The sequence below is a fragment of the Plecotus auritus genome (genome assembly GCF_963455305.1).
Source record: "Plecotus auritus genome assembly, chromosome: 13".
Lineage (NCBI taxonomy): Eukaryota > Metazoa > Chordata > Mammalia > Chiroptera > Vespertilionidae > Plecotus > Plecotus auritus.
This window is the reverse complement of record NC_137779.1, coordinates 13,472,701-13,492,679: the sequence shown is the minus strand read 5'-3', so window position 1 is coordinate 13,492,679 and position 19,979 is coordinate 13,472,701. Positions and strand designations below refer to the sequence as shown.

Sequence of the window (19,979 nt, the reverse complement as noted above, 5' to 3'; positions counted from 1 at the left end):
TCTAATTGCAGTAGTCTCTCTCCATTAGAAACAGTTGTAAACTGTGAATACCAAGGATGTATTTTTTAACTTGAGGGGAAAATTTTCATGAAAAAGTCAAATGGGGTTCTTTTTTAAAAAAATATGTTTTTATTGATTTCAGAGAAGAAGGGAGAGGGAGAGATAGAAATATCAGTGATGAGAGAGAATCATTGATCCGCTGCCTCCTGCATACCCCACACTGGGGATCGAGCCCACAATCCAGGCATGTGCCCTGACCGGGAATCGAACCATGACCTCCTGGTTCATAGGTTGATGCTCACCCACTGAGCCACACCAGCTGGGCTCAAATATGGTTAAGGCTTATGAACAATGGTAAAATGGTCACATTGTTGAAATATATAGTATCTTCTACTTGGCTTTTTACTGTTTCATTGTGTCCGTCCATTTGGAGTTGGAAGGGTCCAGTGGAACCTCCGTGGCTGGTAACAGGGAAGGCATAACACTGAATTCCCCTACGTGTCATTGGACCACTTGTAGTTGCAAGCAACTGCCTAAAAAAGTTTTCATTTATTTTATGATTTTTTTTTTTTTACAGATTACCAGCTAAGGGTTTATTTCCCTATTCATCTTACCTTTTTTATTCACAGCCATGTTTATATTCTTGACCCACCACTTCTCATAGATGTTCCCATTCAGTGCGACTCCTTAAGCACTTGACCCTTACATTCTAATTACGCAAATAATTTTTATTTTTACTTGAAAAATTCCCCACCTCAATTCTGAGTGGTTTCAAAAGCCCCCCAATTTGAACTAGCAAGGATAGTATTTTAAGCTTCGAACGGGTACGTGTGATTAAACGTAAGGGTATCGCTCTTGATCGTCACTGCACGTTTCTCTCACGCCTAAGCCAGGATGGCGAGTGTGACTGGCAGTGTCGCTTGGGAGGCGCAGGTTCAGAGGGGTCTGGAACTGTGCACATGGCCCGTGATAATCGGTTTACTGAGAAGTGGCCTGGGAAGGGAGCAAAGCCTCTCATGTCTCGGTCAGCGTGTGCTGACCTCAGGCTGGCCAGACCCTGTGTGACCCCTGTGCAGCGCAGCCCGGCGTTGACCTCGCGGGGCTGGCGAGCGTGGCCCATGCCTCACGGTGCTTTCTTGTATTTAGGCTGCTCAAACAGCAGAAGACGCCATGCAGATCATGGAACAGATGACCAAAGAGAAGACGGAAACTCTGGCCTCCTTGGAGGATACCAAGCAAACCAATGAAAAACTCCAGAATGAAGTAATCAGATTTAAATGGCTTTTTGTACAAAGGACAGCTTATCGACTTCATGGGATGTTTGATCACTAACTCAGGATTGTTTATTTTTTTGAAGTGTGGCCTCATGCAGGTTTGATCTTCGTTAGTGGAGTCGAATGTACACCAGAACCACGATAATATTAAATAAAGTGTATTACTTCATTGCTTACCTAGTAAGATCCACCTTTTAAAAACAAGGGGGAAACTCTAACAGCGTGGCTTTCTATGGTAACTGTTGGATAGAACCACTGAGAGGAGGCACCGATAACATGCTCTAGCTTTTATATCTTTTCTCTTAGGTCACATACACTTTTTTTTTTTTTTCCAACTCTCTCCCAACTGTGAGCCACTAAATTTCATTCCTCAGCTCTGAGTTTGACGTGGGCCTTTTCTTGGCCTAATTCAGTACTGGTTCGCAGTTGTGTCATCTCGAATTAGTCACTTCTGGGTCTTGGATACATTTGTGGTGTCGAGATCATTTCGATTCTGTCCAAAAGTAGCATTCTCATTCATATACCCTCCTCTGATTTCCTCCTTCCACCCTCCCAACTCATATCAATCCTTTCTGTCTTTGGAAAGATGTTACCTAAATCCTAAAACAGGGTGATTTGCCGGAATAATTTACATAAAATTCTATAGAACTTTGGGTGCTTTTATTTTTTATTATATATATATATTTTTTAAAAATATGTTTTATTGATATTTCACAGAGAGGAAGGGAGAGGGATAGAGAGCTAGAAACATCGATGAGAGAGAAACATCGATCAGCTGCCTCCTGCACACCTCCCACTGGGGATGTGCCCGCAACCAAGGTACATGCCCTTGACCGGAATCGAACCTGGGACCTTTCAGTCCGCAGGCCGACGCTCTATCCACTGAGCCAAACCGGTTTCGGCTTTTTTATTATCTTTTAAAATATATTTTTATTGATTTCAGAGAGGAAGAAAGAGTTAGAAACATCAATGGTGAGAGAGAATCATTGACTGGCTGCCTCCTGCATATCCGCTACTGGGGATCGAGCCTGCAACCCGGACATATGCCCTTGACTGGAATCGAACCCAGGACCCTTCAGTCCACAGGCTGACGCTCTATGCACTGAGCCAGACCAGCTAGGGCCTCTGGGTGCTTTTAAACGTGACAAGCAGATAAGACATTAAGTAAAGCACGATAAAGACTAGGCCTTCTCATTATGGAAGATCCAGGATGTGAATCTGTGAAAGACATGAGCATTTTGAGATAATTATAGGGTCAATAAAACTCGACACAGTAGGGAGTATATTTATAGAATTGACAGTCTTCGGAGAAGACTTTAAGCTAAAAATATAAAAACATTTTTAAAATAATTGATGATCATCAACATTAGAAGCTAAAGTAAATGAGGAGGTTTTAGGGACTGGTCCTCACCTCTGAGGCTAGAATCGGGTGCCTCAATAGCATACGCCCAGGTGTCTTGGTTGCAGCCAGAATACAAGGCTGTATGACTCATTTTCTGAACCCACGGTGATATTTTGTTTTTCTTGTTCTGTGACACTGGAATGTTAGCGGGCACGAACAGGAAGGTGGTGTGTAAAAATTAGCAAGACACTTTTTAGGACTCCTGACTGGTGACATGTGGCATAGCAAAAGTCTCTCTGGCCATGGGAGATAAGTGTACAAATCCCAGAAAGCCAGCCGGCGCCCGGAGCACACCCTGTGTGATGGGTGATCCCCTAAAGGGCTCCCCATCCTTGGTGGGGGTTCCCCACCTAGAACTGCAGCCCCTGCCAGAGCCTGTGGTTGGTCACATCCCCACTCATCCCTGTCCCACGTCTGGATTCCCGCCAGGGGCCAGGCAAGCCCTACTCCCAGCTATGTCCCCCACGGGCAGGTGACGGGGCTGAGGGTGTGTGAGGGCCTTTCAGTATCACTACGTGGCTTTGTCCTCCTCCGATTGAAGTTCCAGTGGCTAACTCTTTTATCCCCGTCTACACATGTTTTGTTTCAAGTAACTTTTTAAATGAGGACTGTGTAAAATTGGTGTTGAAAAATACCATAGCCTCAGTCACTAATCTTAAGGAGAGAGGTTTGTTTTCATTACAAAGAAGAACACTTACTGAGGTCAAGCCTTTGCAATTTCTTTTTTTTTTTTTTTTTTTTTTTTTTTTAAGGATGGTTCATACTTGAATAGCAAGTTCAATGATAAATGTCAGGAGTTGTACACAAGGTGAAATGAAACTTTCGTTTTACTTATGAAGCAGTTTAGTCTGACATTTTGACCAGGTGCACAGGAATCCAACTAGTTATAAAGGGGGGGTTTACAGTTTATAACACTTGGTCATACGCAATCTCTTCACCAGGGTGATTTTTTTTTTAATAAGTGACTGAGTTCACTATTTTTTTAATGCCCATTTTCATGAATAATTTGTCATTATTCAGTCATGTCATTGGAAAACGAGATAATTTCACTGAGCTTTTTTCTCTTGGTCTTTAAGTTGGATACACTTAAAGAAAACAACTTGAAAAATGTGGAAGAGCTGAACAAGTCGAAAGAACTTCTGACTGTTGAGAATCAGAAAATGGAAGAATTCAGGAAAGAAATGTAAGTTTATCTCCTGTGAGAGATGTTGTGGAACTTACTAAAGGCACAAACATGAAAACAATGCTAATTATTTAAAAACAAAACAAAACAAAAAAAACTTGACAAGTACATGGAGTAAAAATAGTCACCCTCCTGCCCCCTAGGTGTTATTGTACCTGAGAAGTAGCCCCTATAACACACTGTCGTAAGTCAGAAATACAGGTGTGGTAAAGATCAAAATGAAATGTGTGCTGGCTGGTGGCCCGAACCCCGACCCAGCCCCCCACTGCCAGCATCCCACCTCTGAGCTCTCTGGGCCGTCCTAGGAAACGGAGGGGCAGGGCCAGAGTGGGCCTCGCCAAGAGAGCTTAGGAGTCGAATATGATCCCTCCTCCCAGCTATACGACTTCGAGTCTCTGGTCACGGTCACTCCACTGGTTGGTGTCGAAGTATTCAAGGTCCTTGCTCCGTCGTTCTGTCCTGCCCCCTCCCCCACAGCGTGGGGTGGTTTCACCTCTCCTAAGAGGTAAATGGTTTTTGTGCCCCCTTCCTTGAATGAGTCCCTCACGCACTGAAAGCTCAGCCTCATGCCAGTGGAAGCAGAGGACCAGGAGCAGAAGACGGTGCTGTTGCCCCTCTGACCTCGGCCTGTCTTCCTTCCTGGAGCCGCACTCCCCTGATCCCTGACGGCCGTGGCCCAGGCGAGGGGCCAGGCCACAAGGCAGACAGAGCCTAGGCTGCTTTTTTTTTTTTAAATCCTCAACCAACAACAAGTTTTCACAGATCTTTTTTTTAATTTCTTTATTGATTAAGGTATCACATATTTGTCCTCATCCCCCCATTCCCATCCCAAACCCCTCCCCACGCATGCCCCCACCCCCCTGTTGTCCGTGACCACTGGTTAGGCTTATATGCATGCATACAAGTCCTTTGGTTGATCTCTCCCCCTGACCCCCACCCTCCCCTACCTTCCCTCGGAGGTTTGACAGTCTGATCGATGCTTCCCTGTCTCCGGGTCTGTTTTTGTTCATCCGTTTATGTTGTTCATTATTTCCCCTAGTTGAGCGAGATCATGTGATACTAGAAATACACTTACAAGAACCGAAAATGAGACAAGCAATAATGGTTATGCTGAGAGGCAAATGAATCAGTCTGTAGTGAGTTTCTTTCTGGGCCAGCAGTTCTTTTGAGTCCCAATTTCAATGTTAAACAGTTCCTTATGTGTACATGTCAGCAATGATATTTCAGTTCTGGATGGTGGACAAATGGTGGTAATGCAGGTCCCACCCTCTCTGGTTTGGTCCTGGGCAACCTGCAGCGACGCACAGCTGCTGACTGCTAGTATGGCAAGGCGTCGTCAGCGTCTTCCATCTCTGGACTGTTTCCCTTCTGTCTTCATGGCTGGAGCAGTCCTGTCAATTCCTCTCTGTTGCAGGAATCCACATGGTCTTGGAGTTGTTTTCTGAAAATATACCAACATATTCTCGACCAAAAGTTAATAAAGGAATCCTTTCTATAAATTTGACTTGGGATCCTTTTTCATTTTTTGCCCAAATCATTGATCTTTTTAGAGAGAGAGGAAGGGAGAGAGAGAGAGAGAGAAACAAACATCGATTGGGTGCCTCCCACAAGTGCCCCAGCTGGGGCTGGGACCTGCAATGCAGGAATCAAACCCAAAACCTTTTGGTGATGCTCTAACCACCTGAGCCATTGGGCCAAGGCTAGGCTGCTTTGATCCTTAATTTCTTCCTGGCCCGCCTCTATGAAGTGCATGTGCCCACTGCGCTCAAAAGAAAAAAAGGTGTTTCTATTTTCAAATCAGGTCCATGTCGCCAGTTTATATATATATTTTATTGATTTCAGAGAGGAAGGAAGAGGGGGAGAGAGAGAGAAGCACAAGTGATGAGAGAGAACCATGGATCGGCTGCCTCCTGCACACTCCCAGCTGGGGATTGAGTCCGCAACCCAGGAATGTGCCCTGAGCAGGAATCGAACCGTGACCTCCTGGTTCATAGGTTGACGCTCAGCCACTGATCGATGCTGGCCGGGCCACCAGTTTTAAGTCCAGTTTTCTCAATTCTACAACTTACTGCTGCCTTTACGATTTGGGGCAGGTCTTTTCCGTTCCCTGAGCCTCCGTTTTCCATCTTTAAAATACAAATAATACCATGAGCCTCCTTAAGGGTTTGAGGATTCCATGAGAAAATATGTAAAAAAGCATTTTTGTTGATTTTAAAACATCGACCAAAGACTTAGGACATTTTGATATTTCTTAGACCCCTTTTTAAAATTTTCCTTGCTGTGGGCTCCTAAAAGACACCAAGGATTGAAAAACCTTTAAAAGATGGAAATCTTTCCTAGAGAAAGAATAGGATCACAAATGTCTCTCACAGGCCACACAAACGCCGAGACCAGACACCCCCTGAGGAGGGCAGTGCTCACCTGGGAGTGAAAGGTTTGGCTTATGATGATTTCATCCTGAGTAAAACTTCTGTTTGGTCAGGAATTCATTAGACAGAAGATGGACTTCGGCTGTCCTATGTGCGTGTATGTTTTGATCCATGGCTAACATCAAGCCTCCCAGGTTTTGAAGTATGTATGTTTCTTAATATATTTTTATTGATTTCGGAGAGTGAAGGAGAGAAATAGATAGAAACATCAGTGATGAGAAAGAATCATTGATTGGCTGCCTCCTGCATGCCCCCTACGGGGGATCGAGCCCACAACCGGGCATGTGCCCTTGACTAGAATCGAACCTGAGACCCTTCAGTCCACAGGCCGACACTCTATCCACTGAGCCAAATCGGCTAGGGCAAGCCTCCTAGGTTTTGAATGACTAATTACTTGAGGCTAAAATTCCCTCTGTCTCAGTTTTTCTTCACTTGCTAAATAAATATCTCTGTAAAACACCAAATTTAATGTGCTAATAAGAGAATTGCTTTGCGGATTTATTCCCCTAAGTCTTCACGAGGCTAGCCCAGCGTGCATATTATAGGTGGATGGAGAACTAAAAATCTAGAAAACGGAGATGCCAAGCACTGCCACCCATTAGACAATTGAAGTTAAAAATAGATGTGTTCATGCGTCAGCGGATGGATTCATACCCAGATGACTGGACTCAGAATTCAGCCATGTATGGCAGCTTGCTAAAGGGGTGTAGCCAGCACAGACTCAAGATGCATAATTGTATCAAAACCTGCGATGGCATAAAACTACAATGTAGTGATCAAATAAAATATTTGGAATGTCCATGTATGGAGGTTAACAACTTGAGAGGTATATTTTGGATTAATTTTAATCTTGGAAAGATGCTTAGTAAATAGAGTTAGCCAGCTCAAGTTTTTTGTGTTGTTGTTTTTTAAAATAGATTTTTACTGATTTCAGAGAGGAAGGGAAAGGGAAAGAGAGACAGAAACATTAATGATGAGAGAGAATCACTGATCGGCTGCCTCCTGCATGCCCCCTACTGGGGACTGAGCCCACAACTGGCCATGTGCCCTGACCGGGAATCAAACCCCTACCGCCTGGTTCATAGGTCGATGCTCAACCACTGAGTCACACCAGCCAGGCCCTGCTCATGTTTTATATGCTGATATTCACAAGATAGGTTAGCAGGCTATTTTTTAAAATTTATTTCCTTTGATTACAGATTAGCATTACAGAAAGAATATAGTCCAAATAAAAACACCTGCTACGTAACTAGAACACTACATTTCCTTTGGGATTGCACCTCTAGTTGGCCAAAAAAATATACTGAGATTCAGGCCAGCACTTGGTTCTGACAGATACCGACAAATGAGACCATTAGATTTTTATTTCTGCCAGCAAAAAAAAAAAAACCCCAACAATAATAATAAAAAAAAAAGATTACAGACTTAATGCAGTTAGGACAGAGTACCTTGGCGGCAAAGTAAATCCCTTTGTCAACATAAGTAGGCTTTAGTATGATTTTCTAATGGATATAGTCCTGAAGACAAGAGGGGTACTGACCATTTCTCTTGTCATTTATTTGATAGTGACGTTGCGTTTTGTATGGGGAGTGTTTAGAAGTAAGGTGAATGTGGGTGGTGAAAGGCTGGATGTAGAATTTATTAGGTTTTTTAAAAAAATATAATACCCGTGGGTGGCAATCCTCCTCCTGAGAGGTTAGAGCCATTTAGCCCCTCCTGCATGGAGATAACACTGCCTCCTGTTATTATAGATACTATCGGGCACGTGACCCAGATACATTTTCCTCAGTGCTGGGAAGCTGGTCGGCTCCCACAGTTTCCGTGCCTGTCTTGTTTCTATGGTAACCCTGCGCCCACTGTCCTTGCAGAGAAACCCTGAAGCAGGCAGCCGCTCAGAAGTCCCAGCAGCTTTCAGCACTGAAAGCGGAGAACGTGAAACTTGCCGAGGAGCTGGGGAGAAGCAGGGACGAAGTCACGAGTCATCAGAAGGTCAGTGGGCCTCGGGTGGGCGTCCCTGCCTCGGCCACACCGACGGGTGCTGCTGCTGGCAGGGCGCTGCTTAGAGGCAACCCCAGATGAGCTCCATGTGGCTGGGTCCTTCCCACTGGGATGTCACGCTGCCTGTGTTACGTGTCTCCTTGTTTCCAAGTGTGCTGTGCTGTAGGGCTTAGGGTAGGAGTCACTGACAGGTCCTGAAACACAACACCACCAACACTGGGAACTGGCCAGCAACTAGAAATTAAGATCATTATTAGCTGCTCTTACAGCAATGCATTTACATGGACAGGACAGTATCTTCTTCCTACTACACTTTTAAAATGATTTTCTCTAAGATTTTGTTTTTTTCTTTCATCACAATTGGTTTTAAGGGAACAGATTCCAAGAATATGGTTTTGGTGTGAGGCTTGGCAGCTGTTTCTAAATAGAACTCTGCTTCACTTTAAATTTTAAGACATTGGACAGACATTTCCTACTGGAACCACGTGTACGTGTGCACTCCTGTGCATTGGTGTGCAGGATGTGCGTTACACCCAGAATGAACACTGGCCACAGCCCGTTTGCTCCTGTGTTTAAGTCCCCCAGGTTTCTGGCAAGTTTATTAGACACTGAAACCGGCCTGACTTTAAAGAACGTCATCTTCTGCTCTTTATTCTTTAGCAGCCAGATCCAAGTGCTCGGTTGTTAGTCACACCTCATGTCAGAGCCGAAGCTCAAAGTGGCATCGTGGAGGGAACGTCACTGTGTAGTAATTCTGGCTCTGCCCGTCAAGGGGAAAAATTTTCCCAGCATGCTTTTCAAACATTCATCCTCACGGGGTGGAGTAGTTTGGGGTAAGTGTGTAGCGTATCTGGGGACATGGTGCAGTCTGTGGCGAAAGCACTCTTTGGAGAGTTGAGCTCAGACTTTTGAAGTCTCCATTATAGCCTTCCACAGAAGGGATGCCACATCTCTCCAGCCTCGCGGAGGACCACGGTGCTGTTGGCGATGGTCTCTCTCCTCTGCTGAGTCCTACCGTGTGACAGGCACAAATAAGTGACAGCTGTCATCTCACTCATCTGCACAGTGATTCTAGGAGTGGCATTGTCATGAACCCATTCGTAAAAGGGGAAACGGGAACACAGAGAAGGTGGTAACTTGCTCAGCCTCGTTCAGCTAATGGTGTCAGGCCATCTGCCGTCTTCTGACTTGGGCCAGTCCGGAATCGGAGTGGGCTGCCTTACGTAGGGTGGTGTGCTCCTGCGGTCGGTGCACGAGCAGCTGGAGTTCCTGAGAGGTAGAAACCCCGGAGAGGTTTTCCTCCCTGTGCAGCCCCAGCGTCGGAAGCACCGGGTAGCTCTGAGGTCGGTGTGTCTGTGCAGATCGGCCAGGGAGGGCCCTCAGCTCAGGGCCGCGTCTGTTCCCATCTCCTTCATCTTGTTCTGTTGAACTTGTCTCGGGGGGAGAGCGGGTTCTGTAAGTGGGAGGAACACCCAGAGATCATCCTCTCATCTCATGTCCTGACCTTCGCTGGGCCGTTGATTACATTTCTGTTTCTGTCACCCAGACCCAGAGAGGACTCTGTAGGGGCTGCCACGGTGCCTGGGGAGGTTTTCAGGGCTCCTCTCCATCCCCCAGCTCTTGCTCTTCCGCATGTTGGGGCCTGAGCTACCTTCCTTTAGAGAAGGTTTTTGTGACGCCCTAACCGGTTTGACTCAGTGGATAGAGCATCAGCCTGCGGACTGAAGGGTCCCAGGTTCGATTCCGGTCAAGAATGTGTACCTTGATTGTGGGCACGTCCCCAGTGGGGAGTGTGCAGGAGGCAGCTGATCGATGTTTCTCTCTCATCGATGTTTCTAACTCTCTATCCCTCTCCCTTCCTCTCTGTAAAAAATCAATAAAATATATTTTTTTAAAAAAGAAAAGGTTTTGTGGCTAAACATTTGAAAATCAGTGACGTTGAAGGGTGTTAGGAAATAGCACCTGCAAAGGAGCAGCTAAGAAAATGACTTCCCTGTAAGGACTGAGGTTGCTATGCCCTTTGCCGTTTTCTAGGTTTTCCTCAGGAGAGACCAGGGGTGTGAATAAAGCATCATAGGCTTTGATGCTCAAGGTTGTTAATGACATTGATTACCAAGAAGGAGTACAGATACTCTTCCCTTGATATAGATCTACAGTTTTACATAGAGACGTGTCCATATTTCAGAAGAGTGGTGAGAAGCACCCATTTAAAATGCCTTTGAAGAAATCTTAGTCTAAAGAAGGCTGGTGCATCCGCTGGCTTATTCCTCTGATCGTATGACTTCTGGGAACTAGAGCACTTATGTGAAGTTACAAAGTTTCACTCTTACATTTCCAAACTATTGATCAACTATGTTCAGAAATATACTACAGAGCCAGTGTTTGGCAGAAACCCTATTTAAAAAAAAAAAAAAAAAAGACTTTTCAATGTAGTACTAATAAAAATATTTAGTGTTTCATTCTAAAAATTAATACAGTGAAGACTAGATTGACACGGGGTAGGATCTGAATTGTTCTGGCTCCCTTACTTAGCGGCCCCAAAACTCCCTGCACATCACGTGAGCGGACTACTGTGCATATTTCACAGAATCGTCGCAGCACACCTCTCAGACAGTGGGTTACTTTGTAGTCGAGGAAGCGGAGGCTCCAAAGTGCGGTCTCTTGCGAAGGATATAAATTTACTGCTGTAACCATTCTGTAGTGTACAATTCAGGGGCATGTCGTGCATTCACAGTGTTGTGCTGGTCCGGAACAGCTTCATCACCTCCGAAGGAGACCCTGCCCCCATTTAAGCAGTCACTCCCCATTCCTCTTCCAGCCCCTGGCAACACTAATCTCTTCTCCCTCCCCACTTGGTGAATTTTGTCTCTGTGGATTTGATGATGATGGTTATGATGATGATTTTTAATCCTCACCCAAGGATAGTTTTTCCATTGATTTCTAGATCAACTGGAAGGGGGAGAGAAGGGGAAAGAGAGAGAGAAACATCCATGTGAGAGAGACACATCGATAGTTGCCTCCCACTCACGCCCTGACCGGGCCTGGGGAACCCACAACCAAGGTATGTGCCCTTGACCAGGAATTGAACCTGGGGCCCTTCTGTCTAAGGGCCGACGCCCTAACTACTGAGCCAAATCTGCCAGGGCTTATTGTTCTTGATACTTCCTATAAATGGCATCGTACGGCATGTGTCTGTTTGTGTCTGGCTTCTCGGCATCGTGCTCTCAAGGTTCATGCAGGGTGTAGCAGGTGTCAGTGCTTCGTTCCTTTTCACGGCTGAACAGCCTTTTGTTGGGTGGACGCACCACATTTTGTCTGTCCATGTGCTTCAGGTGTTTTATGTCTCCTTTCTCCATTCAGCTTGTCACCTGTCCCTCCTGATGTCTGCATTCTGCCTATAGTTGCTACCACTAGTTTTCCATTAAGATCCCCCGTGGGTTGAGAAATCTCCTTTCCTTAAAAGCAGTTCTAAATCTTGCTGTGCGGTTTCACACTTACAACCCCAATTCTTCCTTTGTTTCCAACTTTAAAAAAGAGTGTTCTGTTTTCTGCCTCTGTCTCCCACCTCCCAGCTCCCTCCCAGCCCCCTGCACGCCGCTCTTTGCATCATCGCTTACCGAGTGGTGGCACCGACCTTGCCTTCCTTCCCACTCTGAGCACTTGGCACCGCCACCTGCATTCTCGACGCTCCTCTCGTAACTTCTTCTGCTCCATCCGCTCTTTTTTCTCTGCATCTCCTGCCGTACCCGGTCACCTCCCTTCACGGCTCTGCTGTGACATCCCTTCTCCCTCCCCACGTGGTGAACCTCTCCTCGTTGTCAGAAGCCCACCCTAAAGTTCGTCGCCTCTCAGCTCAGAGCTCTCGGCTCCGTCTTTGTGTTCATGTCACAGTTGCCACTGTTGTCTTACGTGGAGCACTCAGAGCTCCATGTTGTGGTCGTTTTCACTCTTCTCTCCCACACGGGCCACGGGACAGCGGGTGTCGTGGAACACGGCAGGAATGGGATGAAATGAGTGTGTGTGTTTAGCCAGGGCTTCACGTCCTGTCCTGTCTTACAGGAGGTGTAGAGGCTTTGAGATGCCCTTGGACTTCCTCACACGTCCAGTCCAAAGCCTTGTTGCAGAGAGTTGTGCTGGCTTAAAAGAAAACATACAAAAATACCACAGAAAACATTTTTATTGATTTCAGGAGGAAGGGAGAGGGGGAGAGAGAGAAACATCAGTGATGAGAGAGAATCATTAATCAGCTGCCTCCTGCACGCCCCTACTGGGAATAGAGTGTGCAACCGGGCTTGTGCCATGACTGGGAATTGAACTGTGACCTCCTGGTTCACAGGTCGACACTCAAGCACTGAGCCACACTGGCCAGGCAAAAGCCTGATCTTTAACTGAGTGGGACACTTGCTGTGTGTGGACGGTGAAGGCACATGTTGTGGATTCCGGCGGCTAACGTGGTCTCGGGAGGAATGGAGAGAATTCAGAGCATTCTTTCTTTTCATGGGGAATACTAAAAATAACCACCTTACTGTGAGTTCTGTTCCGATAGTCATCTTAGGCAGTCACTTCTGAAATGTCTGATTTATCATCCCTTTGTGAGGATTGCAGATGCACTCGGCTGTCACTATGGGAACCGTGCTGATTTCCTCTGCTTATTTGCAGAATGAGGTTACAGTTTGCCTGTGGCAATTTGATAGGATTAGAGACTCAACACCAGTGTTTCGTCCACAGTTCTTGGTTATAGTGCGTGGTGCATACAAAAAACATTACACGGGGTTATCATCTAAACTGAGTCATGACTGGGCTCTGGCCAGGCAGCTCAGTTGGTTAGAGCATCATCCCAATACGCCGAGGTTGCAGGTTCAAACCCCAGTCAGGGCACATACAAGAATCAACCAATGAATGCATCAATAAGATTGATGTTTCTGTCTCTCTTCCCCTCCCTCCCCCCTCCCTCTCTCTAAAACTAATAAGAATTTAAAAATAAGTAAATAAGTTGATGCATTAATGATTGCCTGCCTCTTAAACAAACCTGAATTACCAAACATGAATGCTTGGGAAGGGAATGCTATTTTTAGCTCGCCATGTTTTATTTTGGAGAAATGGTGATCATCAACCATCACAATTTTCATGTGGGCCCAGGGACTTCTGGGCAAGTGGGGCTGAGTGAAGCTGGACCACAGAATCTCTGTCTCTCTTTTTTTGTAAAATATAATTTTTAAATGAATTTTTATTGATTTCAGAGAGAAGGGAGAAGGAGAGCTAGAAACATCAATGATGAGAGGGAATCATTGACTGGCTGCCTCCTGCACACCCCCTACTGGGGATTGAGCTCGAAACCCAGGCAAGTGCCCTGATCAGGAATGGAACCCTGACTTCCTGGTTCATGGGTCAACGCTCAACTACTGAGCCACACTGGCCAGGATCTTCACTCTTCTTTACACCGGAGGGTTCCCTCTGTCTTTCTTTCTCTTTTATGACTTGACTCTTTGGAAACCTTTGTATTTTATAGGCCAGACACGAAGGCTTGAGATAGTGCAAGCATAAAACAAGGCCCACGGAGAGTAAATGACCTGTTCCTAGCCCTCCCTGAGTTGGTGACATTCAGCCTCTGTTGTTTCAGGAAAGGAACCAGAATGTTCATAATGATGTTTTCACTCATCTGTTAACATTTATTGAATGTCTAAGGTTTATGCCCCTTTACTGTTCAGATGTTGTTTAATACTTTCTTTTGTTTTGTTAATCCTCACCCAAGGATATTTTTTTCTTTTTTAATTTATTTTTTTTTATTTACTTATTTTTTTTAAAAAAATAAATCTTTATTGTTCAGATTATTACAGGTGTTCCTCTTTCCCCCCCCATAGCTCCCCTCCACCTGATTCCCCACCCCACCCCATGCCCTTACCCCCCGCCACTGTCCTCATCCATAGGTGTAAGATTTTTGTTCAATCTCTTCCCGCACCCCTCACACCCCCTTCCCCCTGAGAATTGTCAGTCCATTCCCTTTCTATGTCCCTGATTCTATTATATTCACCAGTCCATTCTGTTCTTCAGATTTTTTATTCACTTGATTTTTAGATTCACTTGTTGGTAGGTATGTATTTGATGTCGTTTTGTTATTCATAATTTTTATCTTTACCTTTTTCTTCTTCTTCCTCTTAAAGAATACCCTTCAGCATTTCATGTAATCCTGGTTTGGTGGTGATGAATTCCTTTAGCTTTTTCTTGTCTGTGAAGCTCTTTATCTGACCTTCAACTCTGAATGATAGCTTTGCTGGGTAGAGTAATCTTGGTTGTAGGTTCTTGCTGTTCATCACTTTGAATATTTCTTGCCACTCCCTTCTGGCCTGCATAGTTTCTGCCGAGAAATCAGCTGACAGTCGTATGGGTGCTCCCTTGTAGGTAACTAACCATTTTTCTCTTGCTGCTTTCAAGATTCTCTCTTTGTCTTTTGCCCTTGGCATTTTAATTATGATGTGCCTTGGTGTGGTCCGCTTTGGATTCCTCTTGTATGGGGTTCTGTGAGCTTCCTGAACTTGTAAGTCTATTTTTTTCACCAGGTAGGGAAAGTTTTCTGTCATTATTTCTTCTAATAGGTTTTCAATATTTTGCTCTCTCTCTTCTTCTGGCACCCCAAAAATTCAGATGTTGGTATACTTAAAGTTGTCCCAGAGGCTCCTTACACTATCTTCATATTTTTGGATTTTTTCTTTTTGTTTTTCTGGTTGGGTGTTTTTTGTTTCCTCATATTTCAGATCTTTGGTTTGATTCTTGGGGTATGTTGATCTACAGTTGAGTTTCTGTATATTCTTTATTTCAGACAGTGTATGCTTAATTTCTGACTGGTCCTTTTCCATTTTTTTGGCATTCTCATTAAGATCCTTAAAGGTCTCACTAAGTTCCTCAGCGGTTTTTAGAAGATTCTTGAGTAACCTTATAAATGTGGTTCTGAACTCTATGTCGTCCAGTAGTTTGCTTTCCTCCATTTCTTTCATTCGTGACATGTTTCTTTGTCTCCGCATTTTGTTGCTTCCCTGTGTTGATGGAGTGGCTTTGTGTGGTAGGTGACCTATAGGGGCCAGTAGCTCAGCCTCCCCAATCACCTGAGGTGGACGCCTTTGGTACACCCCTTTGTGGGCTGAGTGCAAAGTCTTGGTGTAGTTAAGCCTTGATTGCTGTTGGTACACTGGGAGGAATTGACCTCCAGGCCAATTGGCTGTGAGGACCCGCTGTGTCTATAATGGAAGAACTGCTGCGCTGGAGACACGCTTATGGTGCAGGACTTGTTTCAGTGGGGCTTTGGTGCTCACTGAGTCTGCCTCTTGAATGTGTCACTTATGGATGTGAGGAGTTGAAATCTGGTGTCTCACACTGACCACTAGGTACACTGGCTTCTGGATCTCCAATGGGGTGCAGGTCAGCTACTGTCTGAGGCCACCCAGCAGGTGCTACAGCGAGAACTACAGTTTTCTCCTCTTTGCTTGGGGTTTGGAGGTTTTGGAGCTGTCTGACCCGGGCTGCAAGTTTGCTAGGTTAAGCTGCGATAGGGCAGGTCATTCATATGCTAAAGCCGCTGCTTGGAGCTTGGGTGGGTTTGTAGATTGTGCGGGGCGGGGGTCTCAGGGTGTGACTAGGCTAGGGCGTGGTAAACAGTAATGGCTGTCAGTCAGCCGGCTCTGTGTCTCCGACCGTGTCCCCGCGTCCCGTGCCCCAGCACAGTAAACAATTATTCCTGTGTGCAGCCCTGCAAGCAAGCCACCTTCACTTTCCGACCCCACGGCAGACAGTCCAGCTTCTCCCCGTAGGTGTTTGGGTCCCCCGCGTCTCCCCAGAAACTGGAGTTTGGAGTAATTGGAAGCTTGTCTCCCTTTGGGTTGAAAAAAGCAGCGCTCCCAGACGCCCTTCGCCAGCCCGATTTGGGCGCCTCCGTACCTTAGCTTTTCAGTGCTTGTGCACGTCTCAATGCTGTTTGCTCTTTCCTTCTAGTTGTAGAACTTCCACTCAGCCAGCTTTCCCATGGTTCTGGGTGATAGATGTTTTGTCTTTTAGTTGTAGTTTTGAAATTGTTGTGCGAGGCAGCAGTTTAGGTGTTTACCTATGCCGCCATCTTGGATCCTCTCCAAGGATATTTTTTTCCATCAATTTTCTTTTTTTTTATTTTTTAATAAATCTTTATTCAGATTATTACAATTGTTTCTCCTTTTTCCCCCCATAGCTCCCCTCCACCCGGTTCCCACCCCACCTTCTGCCCTTACTTCCCCCCACTGTCCTCATCCATAGGTGTATGATTTTTGTCCAGTCTCTTCCTGAACCCCCCATACCCTTTTCCCCCTGAGAATTATCAGTCCACTCCCTTTCTATGCCCCTGATTCTATTCTATTCACCAGATTATTCTGTTCCTCAGGTTTTTTTTTTTTCGTTTTTTTTAATTTTTTTTAAATAAATCTTTATTCAGATTATTACAATTATTTCTCCTTTTTCCCCCCATAGCTCCCCTCCACCCATTTCCCACCCCACCTTCTGCCCTTACCTCCCCCCCACTGTCCTCATCCATAGGTGTATGATTTTTGTCCATTCTCTTCATGAACCCCCCATACCCCTTTCCCCCTGAGAATTATCAGTCCACTCCCTTTCTATGCCCCTGATTCTATTATATTCACCAGATTATTCTGTTCCTCAGGTTTTTAATTCACTTGATTTTTAGGTTTGCTTGTTGATAGATATGTATTTGTTGTTCATAATTTTTCTCTTTACTTTTTTCTTCTTCCTCTTCTTTAAGAATACCTTTCAGCATTTCATATAATACTGGTTTGGTGGTGATGAACTCCTTCAGCTTTTTCTTATCTGTGAAGCTCTTTATCTGCCCTTCAATTCTGAATGATAGCTTTGCTGGGTAGAATAATCTTGGTTGTAGGTTCTTGCTATTCATCACATTGAAAATTTCTTGCCACTCCCGTCTGGCCTGCATAGTTTCTGTTGAGAAGTCAGCTGACAGTCGTATGGGTGCTCCCTTGTAGGTAATTAACTGTTTTTCTCTTGCTGCTTTTAATATTCTCTCTTTGTCTTTTGCTCTTGGCATTTTAATTATGATGTGTCTTGGTGTGGTCCTCTTTGGGTTCCTTTTGTTTGGGGTTCTGTGCGCTTCCTGGACTTGTAAGTCTATTTCTTTCACCAGGTGGGGGAAGTTTTCTGTCATTATTTCTTCCAATAGGTTTTCAGTATCTTGCTCTCTCTCTTCTTCTGGCACCCCCATAATTCTGATGTTGGTATGCTTGAAGTTGTCCCAGAGTCTTCTTACACTATCTTCAACTTTTTGGATTTTTTTTTTTTCTTTTTGCTTCTTCGGTTGAGTGTTTTTCGCTTCTTTGTATTTCAATTCTTTGACTTGATTCTTGTGTTCCTCTAGTCTGTTTTTGGGTCTCTGTATAATATTTTTTATTTCAGTCAGTGTATGTTTAATTTCTAGTTGGTCCTTTTTCATATCTTCGAGGGTCTCGTTATATTTATCGGCCTCTTCTAGGATATTCTTGAAAAGCCTTGTAACTGTGGTTTTGAATTCTATATCCAGTCGTTTGTTTTCCTCCATTTCTTTCGTTTGTGATCTGTTTCTTTGATGCCACATTTTCACTGCTTCCCTGAGTTGGTAGGGTAGATTTGTGTGTTAGGTTTCCTATATGGCCCAGTGGGTCTGCCTCCCCAGTTAACCTGAGGTGGACACTCTTGGTGCACCCCTTTGTGGACTGTGTGTACAGCCTTGTTGTAGTTAAGTCTTGATTGTTGTTGGTATCACTGGGAGGAATTGACCTCCAGGCCAGTTGGCTATAAGGATCAGCTGTGTCTACGCTGGGAGAAGTTCGGTGCTGGAGACAGCCTTATAGGATTAGACTTGCCAAATTGCAATAGCCTCTGTGCTCAGCTTGGATGGGGTGGAGTCTCAGGGCGGAGCAGACAGTCTTGGCTTCCCGTCAGCCTTGCCCTTGCACGCATGCGCGCGCCTTCAGACCTCTGCCTTCCCCGGCTCCCGAGTCTCCGCCCGAGAGTCCAGATTCCCCCCACAAGAGCTTGGGTCCCCAGGGGCTCGCCTGGAACTAGGGTTCAGTGCAGTCAGAACTGGGGTTCAGTGTGGTCGGGGGCTTCCTTCCCCCTTCCGCCAGAGAAAGTCAGCCAGGCTCTCAGCCGCCCTTCCTCTCTGCGCGCACAAAGACCCTTTGCCGTACCTCCAATTCTCTGGGAGCTTTTCTCTTTCCTTCTAGTTGTAGATTTTTCACTCAGCCAGCTTTCCTGTGGTTCTGGATGGTGTCCGTTCTGTCTTTTAGTTGTAGTTTCGAAATTGTTGTGCGAGGCAGCAGCCTAGGTGCTTACCTATGCTGCCATCTTGGTTTCTCCCATCAATTTTCTTTGAGTGAGTGGAAGAGAAGGAGGGAGGGAGAGAGAGGGAGAAACATTGATGAGAGAGAGACACTCGATCGGTTGCCTGTCGCATGCACTCCAGTCCGGGCAGGGATCCTGCAACCCAGGTTTGTGCCCTTGACCAGGAATCGAACCCTCGAACTCTTGGTCTGTGGGCGGCCGACACTCTAACCACTGAACAAAACCAGCTGTTGATTAATAGTTTTAATTCTCGAGTCTGTGAGGAAAGGGAGTCAGTCCGGTCATACATGGTTTGTAAACAAATAGCTGTACATCCTGTGATATGGTGCCAACTGCTCTCACTGCCCTGGGCCTGGGAATGGAACCCGGGGCTTGAGAACTAGGCCTCTCTGCGGGCTCACTGGGAACTGACCTTCCATGTATGTGCTTTTTTCCAGGTGGAAGAGGAGAGATCTGTGCTCAATAATCAGTTGTTAGAAATGAAAAAGAGGTAGGTCTTCCTTTTCTGTTTATCGTTGGCATGTGTGTGAGTGTGCGAGTTTAATAAGGAAAACGTTAGAAGGTGATGTGTACAGTGACGTATAGAAAGTGTGCGGCCTTCTCATTCAGAAAATTGCATCGCGATAGCTCAGTACTCACCACGGACAAATGATGAAAAGTCACTTGCCAAAGTCTCGGTCTTCATTCCTAAAACAAAGAACAGCTGCATTTTAAGTCACGTTCGGTTGCATTTATTTGGAAGTGTTCTAAAAGCAGATTGTCTCATGTGATACTGCTGTTCCCTCCTAGTTTCAGTAACTGAAAATGCTATCATTTTACAGGGAGTGATTGATCTGCCTATAAACACTGATTTCCATGATATAAACATTTTAATTTTTCAATGTTAACGGGTAACATAATTGTAAACGTTTCTATTTATTTTCAGAAAAAAGAGCTTTGTCATTTTTTTTCATGATAATTAAATAGTATTCAAGTGAAAGCCTTCCAGTCCTTTGGAGTAAGGATACACAGGCCCACACACAGAAACAGTCATTTAGAAGCTTAGTGCTTTTATACATCCTGGCAGACTGTCTGCTCTTTTAAAATGTGCAGTTTGTGTCTAGAGAAATTAAAAAAAAAAAAAATGAAATAAAGTAGAAAAACAAGAATTCCCCACGCTCTTGCAAAGTATTCTCCTACTTGTCAGGGCCGAGGGGCTCCCCTGCCAGGCAGCTGCACACGTGTGTTATTTAAACCTCGGTGCCCCTCCTGCCAGCTCGGCAACCCTGCTGAGGAATTGAGGGCTGCACTTGGCCCACAGGATGTCTGAGTTCCATAAGCTACAT

At 45.2% G+C, this 19,979-nt stretch overlaps 1 protein-coding gene across 10 annotated transcripts in view; it reads left to right on the top strand.

The window, feature by feature from the left end:
• The window catches only part of CLIP1 (CAP-Gly domain containing linker protein 1), a 99,400-nt gene that overhangs the window by 60,200 nt on the left and 19,221 nt on the right, over positions 1-19,979 (top strand). For all 10 annotated transcript variants that reach the window (XM_080650679.1, XM_080650676.1, XM_080650677.1 and 7 more), the window contains 4 exons: positions 1,147-1,263; positions 3,753-3,859; positions 8,157-8,277; positions 19,092-19,144. In XM_080650679.1, coding sequence (XP_080506805.1) covers positions 1,147-1,263; positions 3,753-3,859; positions 8,157-8,277; positions 19,092-19,144 — 398 coding nt within the window. The remainder of the gene's footprint in view (positions 1-1,146; positions 1,264-3,752; positions 3,860-8,156; positions 8,278-19,091; positions 19,145-19,979) is intronic.